The 24,418-nt window shown below is 45.2% G+C and overlaps 1 protein-coding gene across 7 annotated transcripts in view; it reads right to left on the bottom strand.

The window, feature by feature from the left end:
• NCOA1 (nuclear receptor coactivator 1) overlaps positions 1-24,418 on the bottom strand; it is a 337,419-nt gene that overhangs the window by 29,945 nt on the left and 283,056 nt on the right. For all 7 annotated transcript variants that reach the window (XM_044289126.1, XM_044289125.1, XM_044289128.1 and 4 more), the window contains 7 exons: positions 21,282-21,459; positions 16,864-17,043; positions 14,143-14,238; positions 10,410-10,550; positions 9,204-9,351; positions 7,724-9,026; positions 372-546 (listed from right to left, as the gene is read on the bottom strand). In XM_044289126.1, coding sequence (XP_044145061.1) covers positions 372-546; positions 7,724-9,026; positions 9,204-9,351; positions 10,410-10,550; positions 14,143-14,238; positions 16,864-17,043; positions 21,282-21,459 — 2,221 coding nt within the window. The remainder of the gene's footprint in view (positions 1-371; positions 547-7,723; positions 9,027-9,203; positions 9,352-10,409; positions 10,551-14,142; positions 14,239-16,863; positions 17,044-21,281; positions 21,460-24,418) is intronic.

Genomic DNA, 24,418 nt, shown 5'->3' with positions numbered 1-24,418 from the left:
TCCCTATAATCTGTAGTGACAGGAACGCGGTGGAAGTCTGAAACACAGCTTTGGATGTGAATGGAGGATAAATCAATATAACTCTGTAAGGTAAGTTGAATTAAAAAATTTAATGGGAGAACTGGTGATCCTATAAAAAAAAAAAAAAAAAATCCCCAGAGGGATACCTCAGATTGCTGTTGATGGATCCTTATTTAGCCAGGATTCGTCAAAACATCTAGGTGAAACTATGACTGGGTGAATTTTTACCAGATCGACCCTCTCTATTCCAGAGATCACGGACAGAACGATTCCCCCGAGATAGTAAGTGCTGCCATATTGGTGGGGCGTTATATAACGTCTATGGACATTTCTATAAAGAGTACACTTACTGTTCAGCGCCGTGGGTGTCCGGGCCACAGTACCAGCTTGTAAAGATGTCGGCAGTATTTCGTTCTTCAGAGGTAACCCGGTTTCCGTTTGATCAGTTCCCCCATATCCAGGAAGCTGTCCCTCTTTTTCCAGTGTCGGAAGCAACTGGTCCAGCTGATCAAACTCCGCTGCAAACTGCCGAAAAAGATGTAAAAGTTACTCACCGGTTATGGATAATAGGGACACAGAGGGGCAAATAAACTCGGCGGGCAAGGGCCTGGGATGGCAGCACAAAAAACTGGGCCTTTGTCTTACGAAGCCCAGTGGTAAAGGGTGGACATTATATGTCATATACATGAAACTAGATTGATTTGGGAATAGGTTTCTGATGTGGGGCATTTGACGGGTTGTTAAGGTTGCAGGATGCACCATGGGTCTGCAGTCTGGAGCCATAACAAATGCATTTAGAGCCAATTTTATTGACATTAGTGACAATTCCATATTCATTCACTGAAACTGAATGCATCAGTGTAAAGAGAAGTTTCAGATGGAAACTCTTCTGCCACCCTCCTGCCACTTTACTCTTCTAATTTCCCTTAAACAGAATCTAGAAGGATCACTGATAAACCTTCTGAAGTGGCTGCAGAAGCAGCTCCGGAGGAGAGAAGAGGGCCTTGCACAGTGCTCAAGTGAGCAAATAAAGAGAGATATTGAGCCTATTACGAGAACAGCACATCTTATGGAGGCAGAGGCAGAATGAGAGCATCCACAAATACGCTGAGAAGTAGTGTGCGGGAGAGGGGGCAGATAAAGGTGCCCCGGGCTGTGCATTCTCTACAATAATGCTCCACCACCTGTAGAAAGTCTGCTTCTTCACCTCATGCCCGGGTTATACCAGCTGTACATATATAATTATATACAGGAGATACCCAGGTTATACCAGCATGCTCCATATCACTATATACAAGGAGATGTATAACTTATACCAGCTGTACATATATAATTATATACAGGAGATACCCAGGTTATACCAGCATGCTCCATATCACTATATACAAGAAGATGTATAACTTATACCAGCTGTACATATATAATTATATACAGGAGATGCCCAGGTTATACCAGCATGCTGCATATCACTATATACAAGAAGATATATAACTTATACCAGCTGTACATATATAATTATATACAGGAGATGCCCAGGTTATACCAGCATGCTGCATATCACTATATACAAGAAGATGTATAACTTATACCAGCTGTACATATATAATTATATACAGGAGATGCCCAGGTTATACCAGCATGCTCCATATCACTATATACAAGAAGATGTATAACTTATACCAGCTGTACATATATAATTATATACAGGAGATGCCCAGGTTATACCAGCATGCTCCATATCACTATATACAAGAAGATGTATAACTTATACCAGCTGTACATATATAATTATATACAGGAGATACCCAGGTTATACCAGCATGGTCCATATCACTATATACAGGAAGATGTATAACTTATACCAGCTGTACATATATAATTATATACAGGAGATGCCCAGGTTATACCAGCATGCTCCATATCACTATATACAGAAGATGTATAACTTATACCAGCTGTACATATATAATTATATACAGGAGATGCCCAGGTTATACCAGCATGGTCCATATCACTATATACAAGAAGATGTATAACTTATACCAGCTGTACATATATAATTATATACAGGAGATACCCAGGTTATACCAGCATGGTCCATATCACTATATACAAGAAGATGTATAACTTATACCAGCTGTACATATGTAATTATATACAGGAGATACCCAGGTTATACCAGCATGGTCCATATCACTATATACAGGAAGATGTATAACTTATACCAGCTGTACATATATAATTATATACAGGAGATGCCCAGGTTATACCAGCATGGTCCATATCACTATATACAAGAAGATGTATAACTTATACCAGCTGTACATATATAATTATATACAGGAGATGCCCAGGTTATACCAGCATGCTCCATATCACTATATACAAGAAGATGTATAACTTATACCAGCTGTACATATATAATTATATACAGGAGATACCCAGGTTATACCAGCATGCTCCATATCACTATATACAAGACGATGTATAACTTATACCAGCTGTACATATATAATTATATACAGGTGATGCCCAGGTTATACCAGCATGCTCCATATCACTATATACAAGAAGATGTATAACTTATACCAGCTGTACATATATAATTATATACAGGAGATACCCAGGTTATACCAGCATGCTCCATATCACTATATACAAGAAGATGTATAACTTATACCAGCTGTACATATATAATTATATACAGGAGATACCCAGGTTATACCAGCATAAGGTATGTAGGAGCTGGGTGGCTGGGTGGTAATGAGGACATTCTGGGGCACACAGGGAGGGTGGTATTGGCACACCGGCATATTAATTAGCAAGTGTTGTGCCGAGACACAATAGGGGTTGATGCAGTGGGGGAGTTGGGAAGGTTTCAGGTCCCGTCTGGATGAATATACATGAGTCATTTACTTTACTCGGCACGGTCAGATGCTCTGATAAGGGATGAACACCCCTTTAGTGAATCTCTTTTTCATGATTATTTTCACTTGAAAATCTGTCATTTATTGATATTTTTTCTGGTAACGAGGTCACATGTGGCTCGGGAATCACAGACGTGCTTGACGGAGACACTAAACATCCATAAGTGATTGCGGCCTAACGAGCGTGGCCCTGCTGCAGTCACGGTAAAGGCTTTGTTACGCTCGGAGCCATCCCATTGCCATGGTGCTTGTTGCCTGGTTCCCGTCAGTAAAGTGTTCAGTTTCAAAAACATATTAGTCAAGCCTGGAAGCCGCACTACATCTCAATCATCCCCATCAATCACATCAAGGATTTTTCTTTCTCCCCGTTTCTGCACTAGGGCAGAAACACACGAAGGAAGCGGCGTTCCAAGATCGCGGAGTAGGCGCTGTGTCCGGGGCATTATTCAGTGTATGGGGGTTGTTTACCCCACAGAGCATTGTCTAGACCAGGGATGCTCAACCTGCGGTCATCCAGCTGTTGCACAACTACAATTCCCAGCATACCCTTATAGCTGAAGGTTGTCCAGGCATACTGGGAGTTGTAGTTTTGCAGCTGGAGGGCCGCAGGTTGGGCATCCCTGGTCTAGACTCAACACAACTGTAGTAAAGTCGTAAAATAAGATCTGTACATATTTTCACCTGGGTATAAACAGGAACGTATTCACTCACTGACTGCAAGCAGAAATTTTGAAAATAGTGAGGACATATAAATAGTGGGTCAGAGTGCAAACACAGTAGATCCAGTTACAGTGCCACCATAATAGAGCCAGACACAGTGCCACCATAATAGAGCCAGACACAGTGCCACCATAATAGAGCCAGACACAGTGCCACCATAATAGAGCCAGACACAGTGCCACCATAATAGAGCCAGACACAGTGCCACCATAATAGAGCCAGACACAGTGCCACCATAATAGAGCCAGACACAGTGCCACCATAATAGAGCCAGACACAGTGCCACCATAATAGAGCCAGACACAGTGCCACCATAATAGAGCCAGACACAGTGCCACCATAATAGAACCAGACACAGTGCCACCATAATAGAGCCAGACACAGTGCCACTATAATAGAGCCAGACACAGTGCTACTATAATAGAGCCAGACACAGTGCCACCATAATAGAGCCAGACACAGTGCCACTATAATAGAGCCAGACACAGTGCCACCATAATAGAACCAGACACAGTGCCACCATAATAGAGCCAGACACAGTGCCACTATAATAGAGCCAGACACAGTGCCACTATAATAGAGCCAGACACAGTGCCACCATAATAGAACCAGACACAGTGCCACTATAATAGAGCCAGACACAGTGCCACCATAATAGACCCAGACACAGTGCCACTATAATAGAGCCAGACACAGTGCCACTATAATAGAGCCAGACACAGTGCTACTATAATAGAGCCAGACACAGTGCCACCATAATAGAGCCAGACACAGTGCCACTATAATAGAGCCAGACACAGTGCCACTATAATAGAGCCAGACACAGTGCCACCATAATAGAACCAGACACAGTGCCACTATAATAGAGCCAGACACAGTGCTACTATAATAGAGCCAGACACAGTGCCACTATAATAGAGCCAGACACAGTGCCACCATAATAGAACCAGACACAGTGCCACTATAATAGAGCCAGACACAGTGCCACCATAATAGAACCAGACACAGTGCCACCATAATAGAGCCAGACACAGTGCCACCATAATAGAACCAGACACAGTGCCACTATAATAGAGCCAGACACAGTGCCACTATAATAGAGCCAGACACAGTGCCACCATAATAGAGCCAGACACAGTGCCACTATAATAGAGCCAGACACAGTGCTACTATAATAGAGCCAGACACAGTGCCACCATAATAGAGCCAGACACAGTGCCACTATAATAGAGCCAGACACAGTGCCACTATAATAGAGCCAGACACAGTGCTACTATAATAATACTGCATGTATTCCTCTATGTATGGTAGAGTAATCAAAAGGGAAGACAATGTGAGAGGTAGGCCACACGAGACCCAGATCTAGAGGAGGTGGAAAGCAGAACCAGGGACAGGATGAAAATCTCACCAGTAAAGCTAACTGGGAAAACTGGGTGACAACCAATTCATTGCAGCTCCCAATCTACTGAACGGAGTGCCCCAGAAGCCTTAGGAAGCCATGATAAAGCTGTAAGAAAGTTCTCTGATTCCTTCTAAGAAAGGTTCTTCTTGGGGGACAAGAAATGATGCGCCGGCAGTAATCCTGGAGAGCTAGAAACAACAGCCGGAGCCCCACGAGAGGGTATCCCCAAAAGACGGCACCACTACAATCAGCGGCCCAATAAAGCCTCAATGTTTCCTACTAACCTCCTCCGAGTCATGGGAACGCTCGCTGAGCGGGAAAGAGTTCAGGAGAAAAATAAGTAACCCCATCATACTAACGGTGGAGTCACTACTCTAGGTCCTAAGGCCCATTAACAGGGGCTCTGCATATCCACCATGCTTTACACTGCAGCTCTGATCCAATAGGATACAGTCTAAAATTGACTGTCTGTCTCATTGTAGGCTCTGAAAGCTACACATTTTCTTCCCCATGCTTTACACTACAGCTCTGCACAGCAGCAGAACAGGACCACAGATTGTGACATAGAATTTGATAAAACAGGCGGAGTTGTTCTTTAAATAACAGGACCAGGAGTGGAAATGATGAGCCCGTGGATTAAGGACACAGACATGAGCGTACGGCGATGCTCTACTGCTGTAGCCTGCAGCGGGGGGACTGGGGGAGCGGAGACAAAGAAACCAAACAGACTCCAGCAAGCATGGCTGCACCTCTGGAGACCCAAGATGTGCCCGATGATGCTCATCCCGAATGAAGGACCTCACAAGCCAAAGAGGAGGAAGAGAGCCACAGACCCATCACAGAGGGGGGCAGAACCCTGTTTGACCCCACAGCAAGAGGCCCATTAATCCACAGCATAACGGGGGGAGGGGGCAGAAATGTATTTTAGCCCCAAGTGTCAGTGTCATTATCCTGTACCCCAAGTGTCAGCGTCATTATCCTGTACCCCAAGTGTCAGTGTCATTGTCCTGTACCCCAAGTGTCAGTGTCATTATCCTGTACCCCAAGTGTCATTATCCTGTACCCCAAGTGTCATTATCCTGTCCCCCAAGTGTCAGTGTCATTATCCTGTACCCCAAGTGTCAGCGTCATTATCCTGTACCCCAAGTGTCAGTGTCATTATCCTGTACCCCAAGTGTCAGTGTCATTATCCTGTACCCCAAGTGTCATTATCCTGTACCCCAAGTGTCATTATCCTGTACCCCAAGTGTCATTATCCTGTCCCCCAAGTGTCAGTGTCATTATTCTGTCCCCCAAGTGTCAGCGTCATTATCCTGTACCCCAAGTGTCAGTGTCATTGTCCTGTACCCCAAGTGTCAGTGTCATTATCCTGTACCCCAAGTGTCATTATCCTGTACCCCAAGTGTCATTATCCTGTACCCCAAGTGTCATTATCCTGTCCCCCAAGTGTCAGTGTCATTATCCTGTACCCCAAGTGTCAGCGTCATTATCCTGTACCCCAAGTGTCAGTGTCATTGTCCTGTACCCCAAGTGTCAGTGTCATTATCCTGTACCCCAAGTGTCATTATCCTGTACCCCAAGTGTCATTATCCTGTCCCCCAAGTGTCATTATCCTGTCCCCCAAGTGTCATTATCCTGTCCCCCAAGTGTCAGTGTCATTATCCTGTCCCCCAAGTGTCAGTGTGTCATTATCCTGTCCCCCAAGTGTCAGTGTGTCATTATCCTGTCCCCCAAGTGTCAGTGTGTCATTATCCTGTCCCCCAAGTGTCAGTGTGTCATTATCCTGTCCCCCAAGTGTCAGTGTCATTATCCTGTCCCCCAAGTGTCAGTGTCATTATCCTGTCCCCCAAGTGTCAGTGTCATTATCCTGTCCCCCAAGTGTCATTATCCTGTCCCCCAAGTGTCAGTGTCATTATCCTGTCCCCCAAGTGTCAGTGTCATTATCCTGTCCCCCAAGTGTCAGTGTCATTATCCTGTCCCCCAAGTGTCAGTGTGTCATTATCCTGTCCCCCAAGTGTCAGTGTGTCATTATCCTGTCCCCCAAGTGTCAGTGTCATCATCCTGTACCCCGAGTGTCAGTGTCATCATCCTGTACCCCGAGTGTCAGTGTCATCATCCTGTACCCCGAGTGTCAGTGTCATCATCCTGTCCCCCGAGTGTCAGTGTCATCATCCTGTACCCCAGGTGTCAGCGTCATTATCCTGTACCCCAAGTGTCAGCGTCATTATCCTGTACCCCAACTGTCAGTGTCATTATCCTGTACCCCAACTGTCAGTGTCATTATCCTGTACCCCAAGTGTCAGTGTCTCATTATCATGTACCCCAAGTCTCGTGGTACCACTTCTGAAGTTAGTAGGGTCATTCAGAATGTCAGTCCCCCATTACTGATAGCGTCAGTCCCCCTTGTTGAAGGACACCTCTAATGGTTGTCCCGCGGTCCTGAGACTTAATATCGGGATTATAGGGACACATGAGACTTAATATGGAAAACCAATTGGTTGGATGGCTCCTTCTCGCTATAGCAGCGGTGTTCAACCTGTGACCGTTGCATGTAATATTCTCACAGCTGGAGAGCCACAGGTTGGAGACCAGTGGTTTATGGGGTATCTGGCTAGCTTTGGAGAAAGTTCTCAGTAATAAAATGGGCGCTTACCTGGTCATGTGTCTCCAGTTTTATGTCCTCTTGAATTGTCTTCACCATCGTGTTGGTAGCAGAGACGCACTGATTAACCGACTCTTTCTTCTCCACTTTCACCTTCACGTCCTCCAGACTCAGAGAAGGACTTCGTTTCATCTCCTTCTCATCCTTGTCTAGTAGGTTACGAAGAATCTGGTCTTTGGAGTCCTTTTTCTCAGTTTTTATATCGGGTGTGTTACCCTGAGCCTGGCTATTGCCGGACCCACATTTCTTGTCATGGTCTAAAGACAAAGTACTTAGATCCGAAGGACTTCCTTCTTGGAGGAGCCGATGTAGTAACTTGTGCCTCTCCGTCAAAGAGCTGTGAGATGAAGGACACGTCCCGCTCGAGGAACTTCCACAGCTCGAGTTGGAAACAACAGGACAAGTTAAAGGATCTCTGCAAGTAGGGTCACCATCTCGCAATTTGCTTTCAGCAGTTGATGCCAAGAGTTGTACAAGTTTTTGACTTGATGCAGCCAAGGAACTTTTGCTGTCTCCATCACCGACTCTGTCACTACTGTTGTCCTTGGGCTCCATTTTTATGGGCTGCATACTTAGTCTCCCAGGAGAACTCTGTGATGAGACCTGTCGTAGGATGGGGGACATGGTAGAATAGGTTGACTGGTTGTTAGGTCCATCGTTCATGGCCTGGGAATTAGAAAAGATCCTCCCATTGTTGTTGGTGCATAACCCACCTACCATGCCAGGAGATGGAGAAGAATATCCTACTGGGGTCATAGGTCCTTCATTAAGCATTGGCATTGAATTTGGTGGCATATTGGAGAAGGATCTGTTGTTGTTATTACAACCACTGCTAGAGATCCCGACAGGGGAGTGCATGGTAGGCATTGGGGGGGAAAAGGGATTACCTGAAGCTCGAGGCCGAGACACCAAACCTGGACTTCCCCGTTGCCTTGGAGACATAAACTGAGGAGGACTTATCCCTGGACTACTCATGGGGGAACTGTTGAGGTTTAGATTGTTACTGTTTTGGGGTCCAGCCTGCCCCATATTTAAGGCAACGTTGGTTCCCATCTGACTTCCAGGGGAACATCCATAGTTTGTTTGGCTGGTGTTGGAGTTGCTGATGTTATGGAGGCCAGTGACTGGCTGCTGGTTTGTACTAGAGGTCAGCATGTTGCCACTGGATGGAGAGGTGGTAGAAGAGAAGGGCACTCCTGGAGCTGGCGAGACGGTACAGTTAATTGAGGGGCTGAGTCGGGGTAGTGACATTCCTGAGTTAGTGTTGTCTTGACTACAAAGAGAGCTTTGATCCCTGAAAAAGACATCAAATATATATAAGAGATATAATACAATGTAAGAGGAGACTCCGACCTTATATAGATACAGCCCTGCTACATCTGAAATGCATTCCTACAAAACTCATTGGTGGAGCTCCCCTTTATATTTATTACGACGCAAGATGGCGGTCACTTGTAATCTGCTCCATCACCTTTCAATGAAATGAATTCCCATGACGAAAGGTTGCATGTCAGGACTCTGAGGGTAGTACAGCTTGCACTTGGTGTGAGCGCTCAGCTCCGTCCCGTCGCTCAGGGTGAACTTGTACGATGGACTGCAGGCCGTTCCCTTCATCATTACTGCAGCAGGGAAGCAGAATACAAGAGGTAAGAGTTATTAGTATAACATACTGGAGATAAATCTACGGTTACGCCTCCTGTGAGTGTTTATATGGGTGGAAATGGTCAAAAGAAGGTTAATATGCTGTACAATAAACTGCCTTTTCATACTGCACCAACTTGTCTGTGGTCCCTCACCCGTTAAGGGAGTGAGTTTAACCCAGTATTTTACTCCAGAGCTGCACTCACTATTCTGCTGGTGGAGTCACTGTGTACATACATTACATTACTTATCCTGTACTGATCCTGAGTTACATCCTGTATTATACTCCAGAGCTGCACTCACTATTCTGCTGGTGGAGTCACTGTGTACATACATTACATTACTTATCCTGTACTGATCCTGAGTTACATCCTGTATTATACTCCAGAGCTGCACTCACTATTCTGCTGGTGCAGTCACTGTGTACATACATTACATTACTTATCCTGTACTGATCCTGAGTTACATCCTGTATTATACTCCAGAGCTGCACTCACTATTCTGCTGGTGCAGTCACTGTGTACATACATTACATTACTTATCCTGTACTGATCCTGAGTTACATCCTGTATTATACTCCAGAGCTGCACTCACTATTCTGCTGGTGCAGTCACTGTGTACATACATTACATTACTTATCCTGTACTGATCCCGAGTTACATCCTGTATTATACTCCAGAGCTGCACTCACTATTCTGCTGGTGCAGTCACTGTGTACATACATTACATTACTTATCCTGTACTGATCCCGAGTTACATCCTGTATTATACTCCAGAGCTGCACTCACTATTCTGCTGGTGCAGTCACTGTGCACATACATTACTTATCCTGTACTGATCCTGAGTTACATCCTGTATTATACTCCAGAGCTGCACTCACTATTCTGCTGGTGCAGTCACTGTGTACATACATTACATTACTTATCCTGTACTGATCCTGAGTTACATCCTGTATTATACTCCAGAGCTGCACTCACTATTCTGCCGGTGCAGTCACTGTGTATATTGGTGATGGTCATCTTCCTTGTACACTTACCTTCTTGAAAAAGCTGTTTGGCATAAGATGGTTCTGTACCCTGAGCTTGAAAGAAAGCATAAATACATTTTCGGACCAGGTCCTCCCACCCTGTGCTGCCTGAGGCTCTCAATGTACTGGTGTCAATGGAGATGATTTTTCCTAAAAAAATAAAAAATAATATTAGCTCAGTGTCGTCATTCCTGTCCAGTTATTTTTTGGAGGAGCTCATATTTGACAGCATTGTCCCCATCCTCTCACGCTGGAAGGACAGCTTTCTGGATACGGGGAGAAGGTCTCTGAAGACTCTGCTGCTCTGTCATCGCGCCAATGAAAACAAGCTGAGAATGAGACGCCTCTCGCCCGTGTTTGTGGAGAGATCCGTTACTGATCTGCCATTTGTGAACTGAGGTCTAAGGAGGAATGATGATCAGACCCAACATCAACATCCGCTGCCGGAGGCTGATCCCAAGAGCTGACAATCTAAACGCCAGAATGTATCGCTTCCTGAATCAATATAATGTAACCAATGAGTGCAATGGCAGATCCTAAAGGGGTTTTCCAGGATTTTAATACTGATGACCTATTTTCAGGATAGGTCACACATATCAGACTGGCAGGGATCCGGCACCCTCAGTGATCAATTAAGAGAAGGCTGCGCTGATCGGCGTGGGTGCTGGGTGTCGAACCCCCGCCGATCTGATATTGATGACCCGAAGGTAAGTCATCAATATTAAAAAAGTGGATAACACCTTTAAGTGGGAATATATCCTACATTTCTATTCTTACTGTACCTAGAGGTGAACCATGAGCCTCATGATGTCCAAAATAAAGGGGCTGCAGAATCCTCCATCACCTTGGATGCCACTTGGAAGATTCAATATACTCCCTGGCATCCAGACAAGGTGATTAGGGGAGGGGGTTAATTATCTGGAGACAGCCCTTTGAGGTTTTTATGAGAAGCAAAGTTAAATATAAAGAATTATTTCTGCCACCACTAGGGGGAGCTCACTGCCAACTGATTTATTATAAATAATATATATATATATATATATATATATATATATATATATATATATAAAAGCTGTACAAACCTTTCCACAGTGAGCTCCCTCTAGTGGAGGCTGTAATTATATATATATATATATATATATATATATATATATATATATACAGTCCAGACCAAAAGTTTGGACACACCTTCTCATTCAAAGAGTTTTCTTTATTTTCATGACTATGAAAATTGTAGATTCACACTGAAGGCATCAAAACTATGAAATAACACATGTGGAATTATATACATAACAAAAAAGTGTGAAACAACTGAAAATATGTCATATTCTAGGTTCTTCAAAGTAGCCTCCTTTTGCTTTGATTACTGCTTTGCACACTCTTGGCATTCTCTCGATGAGCTTCAAGAGTTAGTCACCTGAAATGGCTTTCACTTCACAGGTGTGCCCTGTCAGGTTTAATAAGTGGGATTTCTTGCCTTATAAATGGGGTTGGGACCATCAGTTGCATTGTGGAGAAGTCAGGTGGATACACAGCTGATAGTCCTACTGAATAGACTGTTAGAATTTGTATTATGGCAAGAAAAAAGCAGCTAAGTAAAGAAAAACAAGTGGCCATCAATACTTTAAGAAATGAAGGTCAGTCAGTCAGAAAAATTGGGAAAACTTTGAAAGTGTCCCCAAGTGCAGTCACAAAAACCATCAAGCGCTACAAAGAAACTGGCTCACATGCGGACCGCCCCAGGAAAGGAAGACCAAGAGTCACCTCTGCTGCGGAGGATAAGTTCATCCGAGTCACCAGCCTCAGAAATCGCAGGTTAACAGCAGCTCAGATTAGAGACCAGGTCAATGCCACACAGAGTTCTAGCAGCAGACACATCTCTAGAACAACTGTTAAGAGGAGACTGTGTGAATCAGGCCTTCATGGTAGAATATCTGCTAGGAAACCACTGCTAAGGACAGGCAACAAGCAGAAGAGACTTGTTTGGGCTAAAGAACACAAGGAATGGACATTAGACCAGTGGAAATCTGTGCTTTGGTCTGATGAGTCCAAATTTGAGATCTTTGGTTCCAACCACCGTGTCTTTGTGTGACGCAGAAAAGGTGAACGGATGGACTCTACATGCCTGGTTCCCACCGTGAAGCATGGAGGAGGAGGTGTGATGGTGTGGGGGGGCTTTGCTGGTGACACTGTTGGGGATTTATTCAAAATTGAAGGCATACTGAACCAGCATGGCTACCACAGCATCTTGCAGCGGCATGCTATTCCATCCGGTTTGCATTTAGTTGGACCATCATTTATTTTTCAACAGGACAATGACCCCAAACACACCTCCAGGCTGTGTAAGGGCTATTTGACCATGGAGGAGAGTGATGGGGTGCTGCGCTAGATGACCTGGCCTCCACAGTCACCGGACCTGAGCCCAATCGAGATGGTTTGGGGTGAGCTGGACCGCAGAGTGAAGGCAAAAGGGCCAACAAGTGCTAAGCATCTCTGGGAACTCCTTCAAGACTGTTGGAAGACCATTTCAGGTGACTACCTCTTGAAGCTCATCAAGAGAATGCCAAGAGTGTGCAAAGCAGTAATCAAAGCAAAAGGTGGCTACTTTGAAGAACCCAGAATATGACATATTTTCAGTTGTTTTATACTTTTTTGTTATGTATATAATTCCACATGTGTTAATTCATAGTTTTGATGCCTTCAGTGTAAATCTACAATTTTCATAGTCATGAAAATAAAGAAAACTCTTTAAATGAGAAGGTGTGTCCAAACTTTTGGTCTGTACTGTATATATATATATATATATATATATAGTGATCCCTCTATAGTGGTAGCTGTATAACTCTGTATACATTGAGCTCTGTATACATTGTAACTTCCCCGGACAAGCTATAGAATGGGGTGCCATTTGCCATGTCCACCATAGGCCCCAACACAACTGGAAACCCTCAAAAAAATACTGAGTTTGCTTCTTACTAGTGCAATAATTGGCCTGTGACTATTTGGGGGATTTTGCATCGGGAACTGTGGGTGCCAGCTGCTATGGTGTCTTTATTAACGCCCCTCCACATGATGGCCAGCACTGGCATCAATCTAGGTCTTTGTTCACATTAGGAGCAGCCGCACTGTTTTTTCAGCACATTCTTGAATATAAACACATTACCGATGCACCTAGTGGTATCATGCAACCAAATCTCCTCTCGGCAGCGGGATATTGCCAGGTGGAGGACACATAGTATACCCTATTAGTGGCATGCTCAGAAAATTCTGGGCTCCACACAAATAAATTGCCAAGACCTTAGGAGCCCAAAGCATACCTTTATACTATTCATAAATCTTCAGTAGCTCCCCCTAGTGGTGGCTGCTAGGAGCCAGAATATTATTATTTGAAGTTTTTTTTTTTAGGGACTACAATATTTATTATCTAGCCTTGGTAAAGTCCATCAAAAACAGACCAGTGGAGGACCACTGGTATGATCTGGTATTAGAGCTCAGTGCTGCACAGTCTAATACCCGCTGAGTTGTAATACCAGGCACAACCACTATCAAAAGTACGGCGCTGTGTCTGGTAACAAATGAAGGGGTCACAACCCAGGAGCGCTATGGCCCCTTCAATCAGCTGATTGGTGGAGGTGCCAGGAGTCAGACCCCCAGGGTGTAGGGTTGCTCAGCAGGCTCCCACTCTGACTGGGCCCCTGAGGGCATTACCACAAGGGGCCCCCATGTCCTCCCTCCTTCTCACCTGTAGCATCTTGCTTAGTCATGAAAGATTCTAGAGAGGTGATGGGTGTGGGCCGAGGTAATCTCCGAGCGATGCAGATCAGACAGGACTGGAAATCTGGAAAGGAAGGAAGAGACTAGTGAACATGGCCGTCAATCACAATCCATCCGAAGGTCATAGTGGGCAAAATGGTCCCCCTCCTGAAGATGGTTCCACCCATCCCTTAATCATGGATAGTGACGCCCAATGCTATCCCAGATCTCCATCATTGGGTACGACCTCTTCTTTGGTGGAGGCCGAATGAGGGGATAAGTTTGGTCGAAGGGGTGGAGGGTTGCTGCTGCAGAAAGCTGCCTCTTTGAGAAAGAAGGAGGAGGCCAAATGGGTTCCTGCTGAGGCATTTAATGTCCCTTTAAGAATTTAGAAAAAAAAACATAAGCAATAAATAAAATAATTGTCTTCCTTAGGTTTAAACATCCCCCCCATCAGCTGATCCCTCACGTCTCGCGCCTCTGACCTCTCCTATACACAGGATTCTTTATGTCGATTCCTGCTTTCCGTTCAGTCTCTTACACAACATACTAATCTCTTCTATAAGCAGGGCATTGCCTAAATATTAACACCCTGAGTGCTTGGTATCGGTCTCAGAGAGCCTCTATAGCAGCACCTGAGGTCTGTATGATGCCTCCATGTGTTATACCCCTCAGTAGTCATGCGAGGGGATACAGACTGCAATAAATGGCATCTGCATCCATAGGGCAATGGGGAAACACCTGGGGTCGTTTCCTAATTCTGCACCCGGATAGACTTGACTTCAGCCATGAGGACTACTCAGGAGGTTGCATTTTGAGACATTGTATGGACTGTCCTATTATAGGGGTGTGATGACTTATGCAATACCAAGAATGAACGAGCCAATGAGCTCCTCTAACTACAACTGATGAATCAGAAGCTTCTAATTATTCTGCCGTTACTTCTGCTAATTGTTTCCGCAGTCCTAATGGTCACCATAGCACTGAGCAGGTGGTGGTGAGGCCCTACATAGGTCCCTGTCCCACATTGTGGCAGGCCAGCAGTTCCTCATCTGTAATGTTACATAACGGGACCTGGAATAACCGCACGCACTTTTGCTGACTTCGTCTTCTGACACTTCTGCATTTTGTATATCGAATGTGCACTGCACGCGATCACCGCGCAGGAATATACCGTTATAGCGGGCACATTCTAGGACTCACCACCAGGACTGTGTGTGCAGTTAACACATGCCTGACAAGTGAAGAGCTGTCAAGGGGATACTGAAAAGGGGCTTACAAAATATCTTTGACCGCATTCCCCGCCCATTTTTACACATATTTTGTATAGTACATATAGCACCCTTTATGACCCAAAATGAACACAGACCACAGACTAGACCCCCTAAACTAATACTGGCCCAACACTAGACCCTCCAAACTAATACCAACCCTATATTAGATCCCCTAAAGTAATGCAGACCCTAGACCAGACCCCCTCAACTAATACTGACCCCACATTGGCTGACCCTAATCTAGTGCTGACCCTAGACCAGACCCCGTCAACTAATACCGTCCCTACACTAGACCCCCTAAACTAAAGCAGACCCTAGACCATACCCCCTTAATTAATACTGACCCTACACTACGCCTAAAGTAATGCAGACCCTAGACCAGACCCCCTAAACTAATACCGACCCTACACTAGACCCCCTAAACTAATGCAGTCCCCCTAAACTAGACATCCTAAACTAATGCAGACCCCCTAAACTAAAACAGACCCGTAAAGAAATAAAAACTCCACACCGGACCCCCGAACTAATACTGAGATTACACTAGACCCCTTAAACTAATGCAGACCCCAGACCAGAGATCTAAACTAAAATATATCCGAAACCAGACCTCCTAAAATAATACAAACCCTAGATAAGACTCCCTAAACTAATATAGACCCTTAGATCCGACACCCGAAATTAATTCAGACCAAACCTAAAGACCCCTCATATCAGACCCTCATTTATACAGACCCCTCTTTATACAGACCACATATCAGACCCTCATTTATACAGACCCCTCTTTATACAGACCACATATCAGACCCTCATTTAAAACAGAACTCAAACCCAACACCCCCACCTGATACAGACACCAAATCACACACTGCTTTATAAAAATCTTATATCAGACCTTAATTTATACAGACTCCAGACCCTCCCTTTATAAAGACCCCAGACCAGATCCTTCCTTAAAGACCACATATCAAGAGTGCAGATAGACCCTTCTCCTTGTTACTGTCTTCCCCTTCAATCCCAGCCCTGATGTCAGGGTGTTGCCTGCAGGATTGAAGAGGACTACGATAATGGGAAAAGCTGAAGGAGGGAATTGACAACTATGAGCACTCAGAGTCTTCTAATCATGTGTGAATAAGTGAGGTAACAACTATGAGTGCTCAGAGCCTTCTACTCCTGTATAAAGAAAGAAGGTGGCATCTGTGGGTGCTCAGAGCCTTTTAATCCTGTAAGAAGTGAGGTGACAGCTATGAGCACTCAGAGCCTCCTAATGGTATATGAAGGAGGGTGACAGCTATGAGCACTGAGAGCCTTCTAATAGTATATGAAGAAGGGAGGTGACAGCTATGAGTGCTCCGAGCCTTCTAATCCTGTATGAAGAAGGGAGGTGACAGCTATGAGCACTCAGAGCCTTCTGTATAAGACACTCATCTGGGTCTTACCTTCTCCTTCCTCCTTGAAGGATTTCGGTTGGGACACAGTAAAACACTGCATCACTTCGTACCGTTGCCGCGCCTCCTGGTTCTCCGCCCCTGCGTCATCTGGAGGCCGAATCAGCATTCTACAGTTTAATGTATGGCTATTTCGCCTGTTGGCTTCTTGGGACCAGGGAGCTCCATTGACTATCAAAAACACAAGAGGGAAGGAGTTTAATAGCAACATACAATAATAACAGGGCAGGCAAGAAAATATTCAAGATGGTGCTAATTAAGCCAAATAACTTCAATTCACAAAAAAGGTACATGGGCACGGTCTTGTAAGTAGATGTACTCTAAGGGAGAGGCAAACATAGATAGATATATAGTTAAGAAATGGGACTTAACAGGAACAGTGGAGATCAAGAGAATGTATGGAAGACTACGAAGGATTTCAGAGACAGCAGCTCCTAGGATTACTAAAAAGGCAAATCAGAACCCTGCTTGACTACAAAAGACATTCAGGAAAATTTTGCAGACTTGAGTTGTGGTACATTGTTCAACTGTTCAGGGACACCTGCACTAATATGGCCTTTATGGAAGAGTCATCAGAAGAAAACCTCTCCTGCGTCCTCACCACAAAATTCAGCATCAGAAGTTTGAAAAAGAACATCTGAACAAGCCTGATACATTTTATAAACAAGTCCCATGGACTGATGAAGTTAAAATAGAACTCTGTCCCCGATAAGCATAGGTATGTTTGGAGAAAAACAGGCACATGAAAAGAACATCTCTCCAATCATTCAGCATGGGGGTGGACCAATTATGCTTTAGGTTGTGTTCCAGCCAATTGCACAGGGAACATTTCATGGCTAGAAATGGATGGATTCAATGAAATCCCAGCAAATTGTGGAAGCAAGCATAACACCAACTGTAAAAAGCTGAAGTTGAAAAGGATGGCTTCTACAAATGAATTAAGATCCTAAACACACCTCAAAATCCACAATAGACCTCAAAAGGTGCATACTGAAGGTTTTACCATGGCCCTCACAGTCCCCTGATGTGCTGAAGGTTTTACCATGGCCCTCACAGTCCCCTGATCTGCTGAAGGTTTCACCATGGCCCTCAAAGTCCCCTGATCTGCTGAAGGTTTCACCATGGCCCTCACAGTCCCCTGACCTGCTGAAGGTTTTACCATGGCCCTCGCAGTCCCCTGATCTGCTGAAGGTTTTATCATGGCCCTCGCAGTCCCCTGATCTGCTGAAGGTTTTATCATGGCCCTCACAGTCCCCTGATCTGCTGAAGGTTTTACCATGGCCCTCACAGTCCCCTGATCTGCTGAAGGTTTTACCATGGCCCTCACAGTCCCCTGATCTGCTGAAGGTTTTACCATGGCCCTCACAGTCCCCTGATCTGCTGAAGGTTTTACCATGGCCCTCACAGTCCCCTGATCTGCTGAAGGTTTTACCATGGCCCTCACAGTCCCCTGATCTGCTGAAGGTTTTACCATGGCCCTCACAGTCCCCTGATCTGAACATAATTGAAAATCTGTGTATAGACGTCAAAAGGGCAGAGCGTGCAAGGAAGAATGGATGAAAATCCCTCAAAAAGGAACTAAAAGTCTCTTGGCTGCTACAAAAAGCACTTACAAGCTGTGATACTTGCCAAAGGTGGTGCTACTAGGTACTAACCATGCAGGGTGCCCAAAGTTTTGCTTCGCGCCCATTTCCTTTTTTGTTATTTTGAAAATCCGCAATAACAAAAAAGTTATGTAGCATGTGTGGGATCATACCTAAAACTCCTAAAAAAAATAATTTGCAAAACCACACATGAAAATAAAAAAATTACATCTTTATTGGTCAATATAAAAGACAATAACAATAAAATGCAAGGAGTGTTTGTAGAACAGAAGCCCCCCCCCCCCCCGACAGTAGAAGAAATGGGCATAAATTAATAGGTAATTATGCAACCACAAGATAAACGTAGCTATATAAATACGTGGGGTAGTTACATGTGACCCGTGTGATCACCAAATCACATATGTTGATTCCACAGACAACATGATGCCAATCAGGAGGGTATAACGACAATGACATCTGTTACCACAGGGTGATCACCCAAATTAGTGACCCGCCCCTATGTATGGCTGTCCCTATATATCAATTAGCACATTACGAATCGCCGAATGGAAACCCAGTATCCCGGGAACAGAGTCGCACAAACCTACATCTGACCATTTCTCCTACTGTCGGGGGGGGGCTTCTGTTCTACATTTCAACACTTCTTGCATTTTATCGTTATTGTCTTTTATATTGACCAATAAAGATGTCATTTTTGTTATTTTGAAAATGTAAGAGATGAAAAAAAATATATGCTTTTGCTTAAAATACAAAGGGAATGTGTCATCTGTAACTTTATGCCTTTTAGAGATCATTTCATTTTCAACTTCCTTAACTTTTCACAGTATCAGGACTTTCGACCAGGGGTGCCCAAACTTCTGCATGCCACTGTAGATAGATAGATAATAGACAGATAGCTAGATAGATAGACAGACACGGACCACATCTACACCCTGCAGAGCCACATTACAAAGCATGGAAAGATCTATGCCTGCTTTGTGGACTTTAGGAAGGCCTTCGACTCAGTGTGGCATCCGGGCCTATTCCTGAAACTTCTTGAAAGCGGAATAGGAGGAAAAACATATGATGTCATCAGAAGTTCCTACACTGAGAACAGATGCAGCGTGAAGGTAAATGGGAGGAGAACGGCTTATTTCTGGCAGAGCCGAGGAGTCAGACAGGGCTGCAGCCTCAGTCCAACCCTGTAACATCTACATCAATGAGCTGGCGGCGGCCCTGGAGTCCTCCACAGCACCTGGTCTTACCCTCCACTGAGTGAAATCAGCCAATCAGGGAGTTTTAAGAAAGCCATGGGAACCCTGAAAGACAAGGCGAGCAAAACCTTCTATGCCATCAGAAGGCGTCTGTATCACCTTAAAGCACCAGTGACCGTCTGGCTTAAAATCCTTGACACCATCATCGCCCCGATCCTCCTGTATGGCAGCGAAGTCTGGGGCCCAGACATATAGAGCGGGCAAAGTGCGACTCTGGGCCAACAGAACTATTCCACCTAGAAGTCTGCAAACACTTTCTCCAGGTCCACAGAACTGGGCAGATTCCCAATCCACTTTGCTGTCCAGAAGAGGGCGCTATCATTCAGAGCCCATCTTCATAGCAGCAGTCCCAGCTCCTACCATCACAAAGCTTTGCTACACTAAGAAGCCTTAGAAAAACAAAGCACCCTGCAACAAGTCACCGAAACCCAGCCTGCCCAAGCCACCAACCAGTACAGCCTGACAAAGGGCGAAATCCAGAGGACGATACACAAGTACAAAGAGGAGTATATCAGCGTCTGGAGGAACGACATAAGAACATCCCAGAAGCTGACAGTATACCAGAGCCTGCAGAGGGAGTACAAACTGGCCCCATATCTGGAGAAACTCCAGGAAACTGACCGATCCTGAGCCGGTACAGACTGAGCGCCCACAGCCTGCTCATTGAATCCGGGAGTCACTGATAGAGGTAGATGCCCAGAGAGAGCAGACTGTGCCAGCAGTGCGACCAGGAGGCCGGGGAGGATGAGGCTCATTTCCTGCTGCGGTGCCCCAAATACTCAGCAGTGAGGGAGACTCACTTCAGGAGACTGTCTGATCTCTGCCCAGACTTCACCTCCATGGAGGAGGAAGAGAGACTCTCCATACTGCTGGGGGAAGAGGAGAACACAGCGGCCACAGCAGCACAATATATTACTGCCTGCCATAGACTGAGAGGAGCCTGATATACCATGGACTCCTATACCCCCACCCTGTATGTGTCCCCATCCCCCAACCCTACCCAATTATTTCCCACTTGCTTTGGCAATGCTAAATGTATTTAGTCCTGCCAATAAAGCTGATTTAATAGATAGATAGATAGAAACCATAAGGAAAGTAGATCTTCTCTCCGGACTGCTTGTGTGCACAGGCTCATGCGGAGAATGCTGCAGCTGTGGCACCTGCCAAACCACACTCCACATGGCAGTGCTCCCACGTCCTATCGTTCACCGTCCTTGATCGTGACAGGTGTCAGAAATTAGAAAGTAGAAATGTGTACAGAAAGATCGAGCCGAAGCGCGGGGCTCCCAGCCGCAGTCCGCTATCTGTATGAAGCAGGGTGTGCGAGTTCATGCTGCCTATCAATCAGTAACTTCCTGTCTGAGTGACCACCACTTCCTGTCTGAGTGACCACCACTTCCTGTCTCAGTGACCACCACTTCCTGTCTCAGTGACCACCACTTCCTTCCATGTAGTTCCTCGCACAGAAGTGGTCACAGGAAGTGGAAAAGTGTCCGGGCAGCCAGAAGAACGGCATCAGACTGACAACTGTATTTGGAACGGGGCTACCTACCTAAAGATTTGGGCAGCAGGTTCTTGACGAACTGCTCGTGGTCGCCCACGTGTAGGAGGCTGTAGATGCTGTCCTTCATCAGCTCCTCTTGCTTGTAGCCCAGATAATTAGTGACATTTTCGGAGACAAAGACGATCCGACCTTCTTGGTTGACAACAAAGAAAAATCCGTCCAGAGCCTGAAGTAGAAAAATAAAAATGGCAGAAAATGTACATTTATAAATATCTGAATATATTTTTCTTAAAGGGGTTGTCCACTCTTAAAGGGGTATTGTGTTTTCAGCATATAAAGCTATAGAATTGTCTAATGAAAAATCCTAAAAAACAACTTGTCTAAAATACCCCTTACCAGTGTTAAGATCCCTGCTTGCTGTCAGTGAACACGACGCACTTCTGAGTTTTTTTTTTACAGTTTTATCCAGTCTAAATAATCCACGTCAGCAGCACAAATCTCTCTCCTCTCCTGATGGTTTGTTACAGTGTCTCAGTGCAGGTAACAGGGATCAGATTGTCTAGAGTCCATTAAAAAGTAGATTTTTTCTTTCTTGGATTTACTCAGTTCTCTCTCCGTCTGGGAAAGTTGGGTGGCAGCGAATACGTCCAACTTGCATGTCACTTGTCACCCAGCTTTCCCTGTCAGCTCCACATCCATGTGACATCCCTTCAGGAAGCAGTAGAGGCGGCCACATCAGATGTCCCAGAAACAGATACAACTGAGGGGTCAGTCAGGATGGGGTTAAGGCGACCTTGTGCCTCCCCGCAGGGACGTAGCACACGCAGCTGTTTCATCAGTGTCCGATGGTTGTTGTTGTCCTGCCAGCATACATCCCTGTTATGTCATGGCTGGGAACGCGGCGGACATTCCTCATCCAGGCCTCCGCTCAGCGGCGCTCGCTCTTTGTCTGGCCGGGGGCCTAATACAACAGCATCTAATGTAGAGCGGTAACTATTAACCAGCGGCACCGCCAAACCGGAAACAGGGAAACCACGGCGAAATCTCCGACACCGGGGATGGGCCCGGGCCTGGAGGAGTCTACAATTAACCCTATCCCTGCTGCACTGATATCTGCTCCCTGCACACAGGATGATATAATTAACCCTATCTCTGCTGCACTAGTATCTGCTCCCTGCACACCGGACTATACAATTAACCCCATCTCTGCTGTACTGATATCTACTCCCTGCACACAGGATGATACAATTAACCCTATCCCTGCTGCACTAGTATCTGCTCCCTGCACACAGGATGATACAATAACCCTATCACTGCTGCACTAGAATCTGCTCCCTGCACACAGGATGATACAATAACCCTATCACTGCTGCACTAGAATCTGCTCCCTGCACACAGGATGATACAATTAACCCTATCACTGCTGCACTAGAATCTGCTCCCTGCACAGAGGATGATACAATTAACCCTATCCCTGCTGCACTAGAATCTGCTCCCTGCACACAGGATGATGCAATTAACCCTATCCCTGCTGCACTAGTATCTGCTCCCTGCACACAGGATGATGCAATTAACCCTATCCCAACTGTACTAGAATCTGCTCCCTGCACAGAGGATGATACAATTAACCCTATCCTTGCTGTACTGATATCTACTCCCTGCACACCGGACTATACAATTAACCCTATCTCTGCTGCACTGATATCTACTCCCTGCACACAGGACTATACTATTAACCCTATCCCTGCTGCACTGATATCTACTCCCTGCACACCGGATGATATAATTAACCCTATCTCTGCTGCACTAGAATCTGCTCCCTGCACACAGGATGATGCAATTAACCCTATCCCTGCTGCACTGATATCTACTCCCTGCACACAGGACTATACAATTAACCCTATCCTTGCTGCACTGATATCTACTCCCTGCACATAGGATGATACAATTAACCCTATCCTTGCTGCACTAGATTCTGCTCCCTGCACACAGGATGATACAATTAACCCTATCCCTGCTGCACTGATATCTACTCCCTGCACACAGGACTATACAATTAACCCTATCCTTGCTGCACTGATATCTACTCCCTGCACACAGGGCTATACAATTAACCCTATCCTTGCTGCTCTGATATCTACTCCCTATACACAGGATGATACAATTAACCCTATCCCTGCTACACTAGAATCTGCTCCCTGCACAGAGGATGATACAATTAACCCTATCCTTGCTACACTAGAATCTGCTCCCTGCACACAGGATGATACAATTAACCCTATCCTTGCTACACTAGAATCTGCTCCCTGCACACAGGATGATGCAATTAACCCTATCCCTGCTGCACTAGTATCTACTCCCTGCACACAGGATGATACAATTAACCCTATCCCTGCTGCACTAGTATCTGCTCCCTGCACACAGGATGATGCAATTAACCCTATCCCTGCTGCACTGATATCTACTCCCTGCACACAGGACTATACAATTAACCCTATCCTTGCTGCTCTGATATCTACTCCCTATACACAGGATGATACAATTAACCCTATCCCTGCTGCACACATATCTGCTCCCAGCACACGAGATGATACAATTAACCCTATCCCAGCTGTACTGATATCTGCTCCCTGCACACAGGATAATACATTTAACCCTATCCCTGCTTTATGGGATATCTACTCCCTGCACACGGGATGATACAATTAACCCTATCCCTGCTGCATACATATCTGCTCCCTGCACACAGGATGATACAATTAACCCGATCTCTGCTGCACTGATATCTGCTCCCTGCACACAGGACTATACAATTAACCCTATCCTTGCTGCACTGATATCCACTCTGCACACATGATGATACAAATTAACCCTATCCCTGCTGTACTAATTTCTGCTCCCTGCACACAGGACTATACAATTAACCCTACCCCTGCTGCATTGATATCTACTCTCTGCACACAGGATGATACAATTAAACCCATCCCTGCCGTACTGATTACTGACACCTGGTCTGGAGTAATACAGAATTAGGGCTCATGCACATGAACGTGTTTTCTTTCCGTGTCCGTTCAGTTTTTTTTGCAGACGGTATGCAAAACCATTCCTTTCAATGGGTCAGCAAAAAAAACGGAAGGTACTCCATGTGCATTAAGTTTCCGTATGTCCGTTCCACAAAATAATAG

Source organism: Bufo gargarizans, chromosome 4 (genome assembly GCF_014858855.1).
Source record: "Bufo gargarizans isolate SCDJY-AF-19 chromosome 4, ASM1485885v1, whole genome shotgun sequence".
Taxonomy (NCBI): Eukaryota; Metazoa; Chordata; class Amphibia; order Anura; family Bufonidae; genus Bufo; species Bufo gargarizans.
The sequence above is the reverse complement of the archived record's forward strand: the minus strand, read 5'-3'. Positions and strand labels throughout refer to the sequence as shown.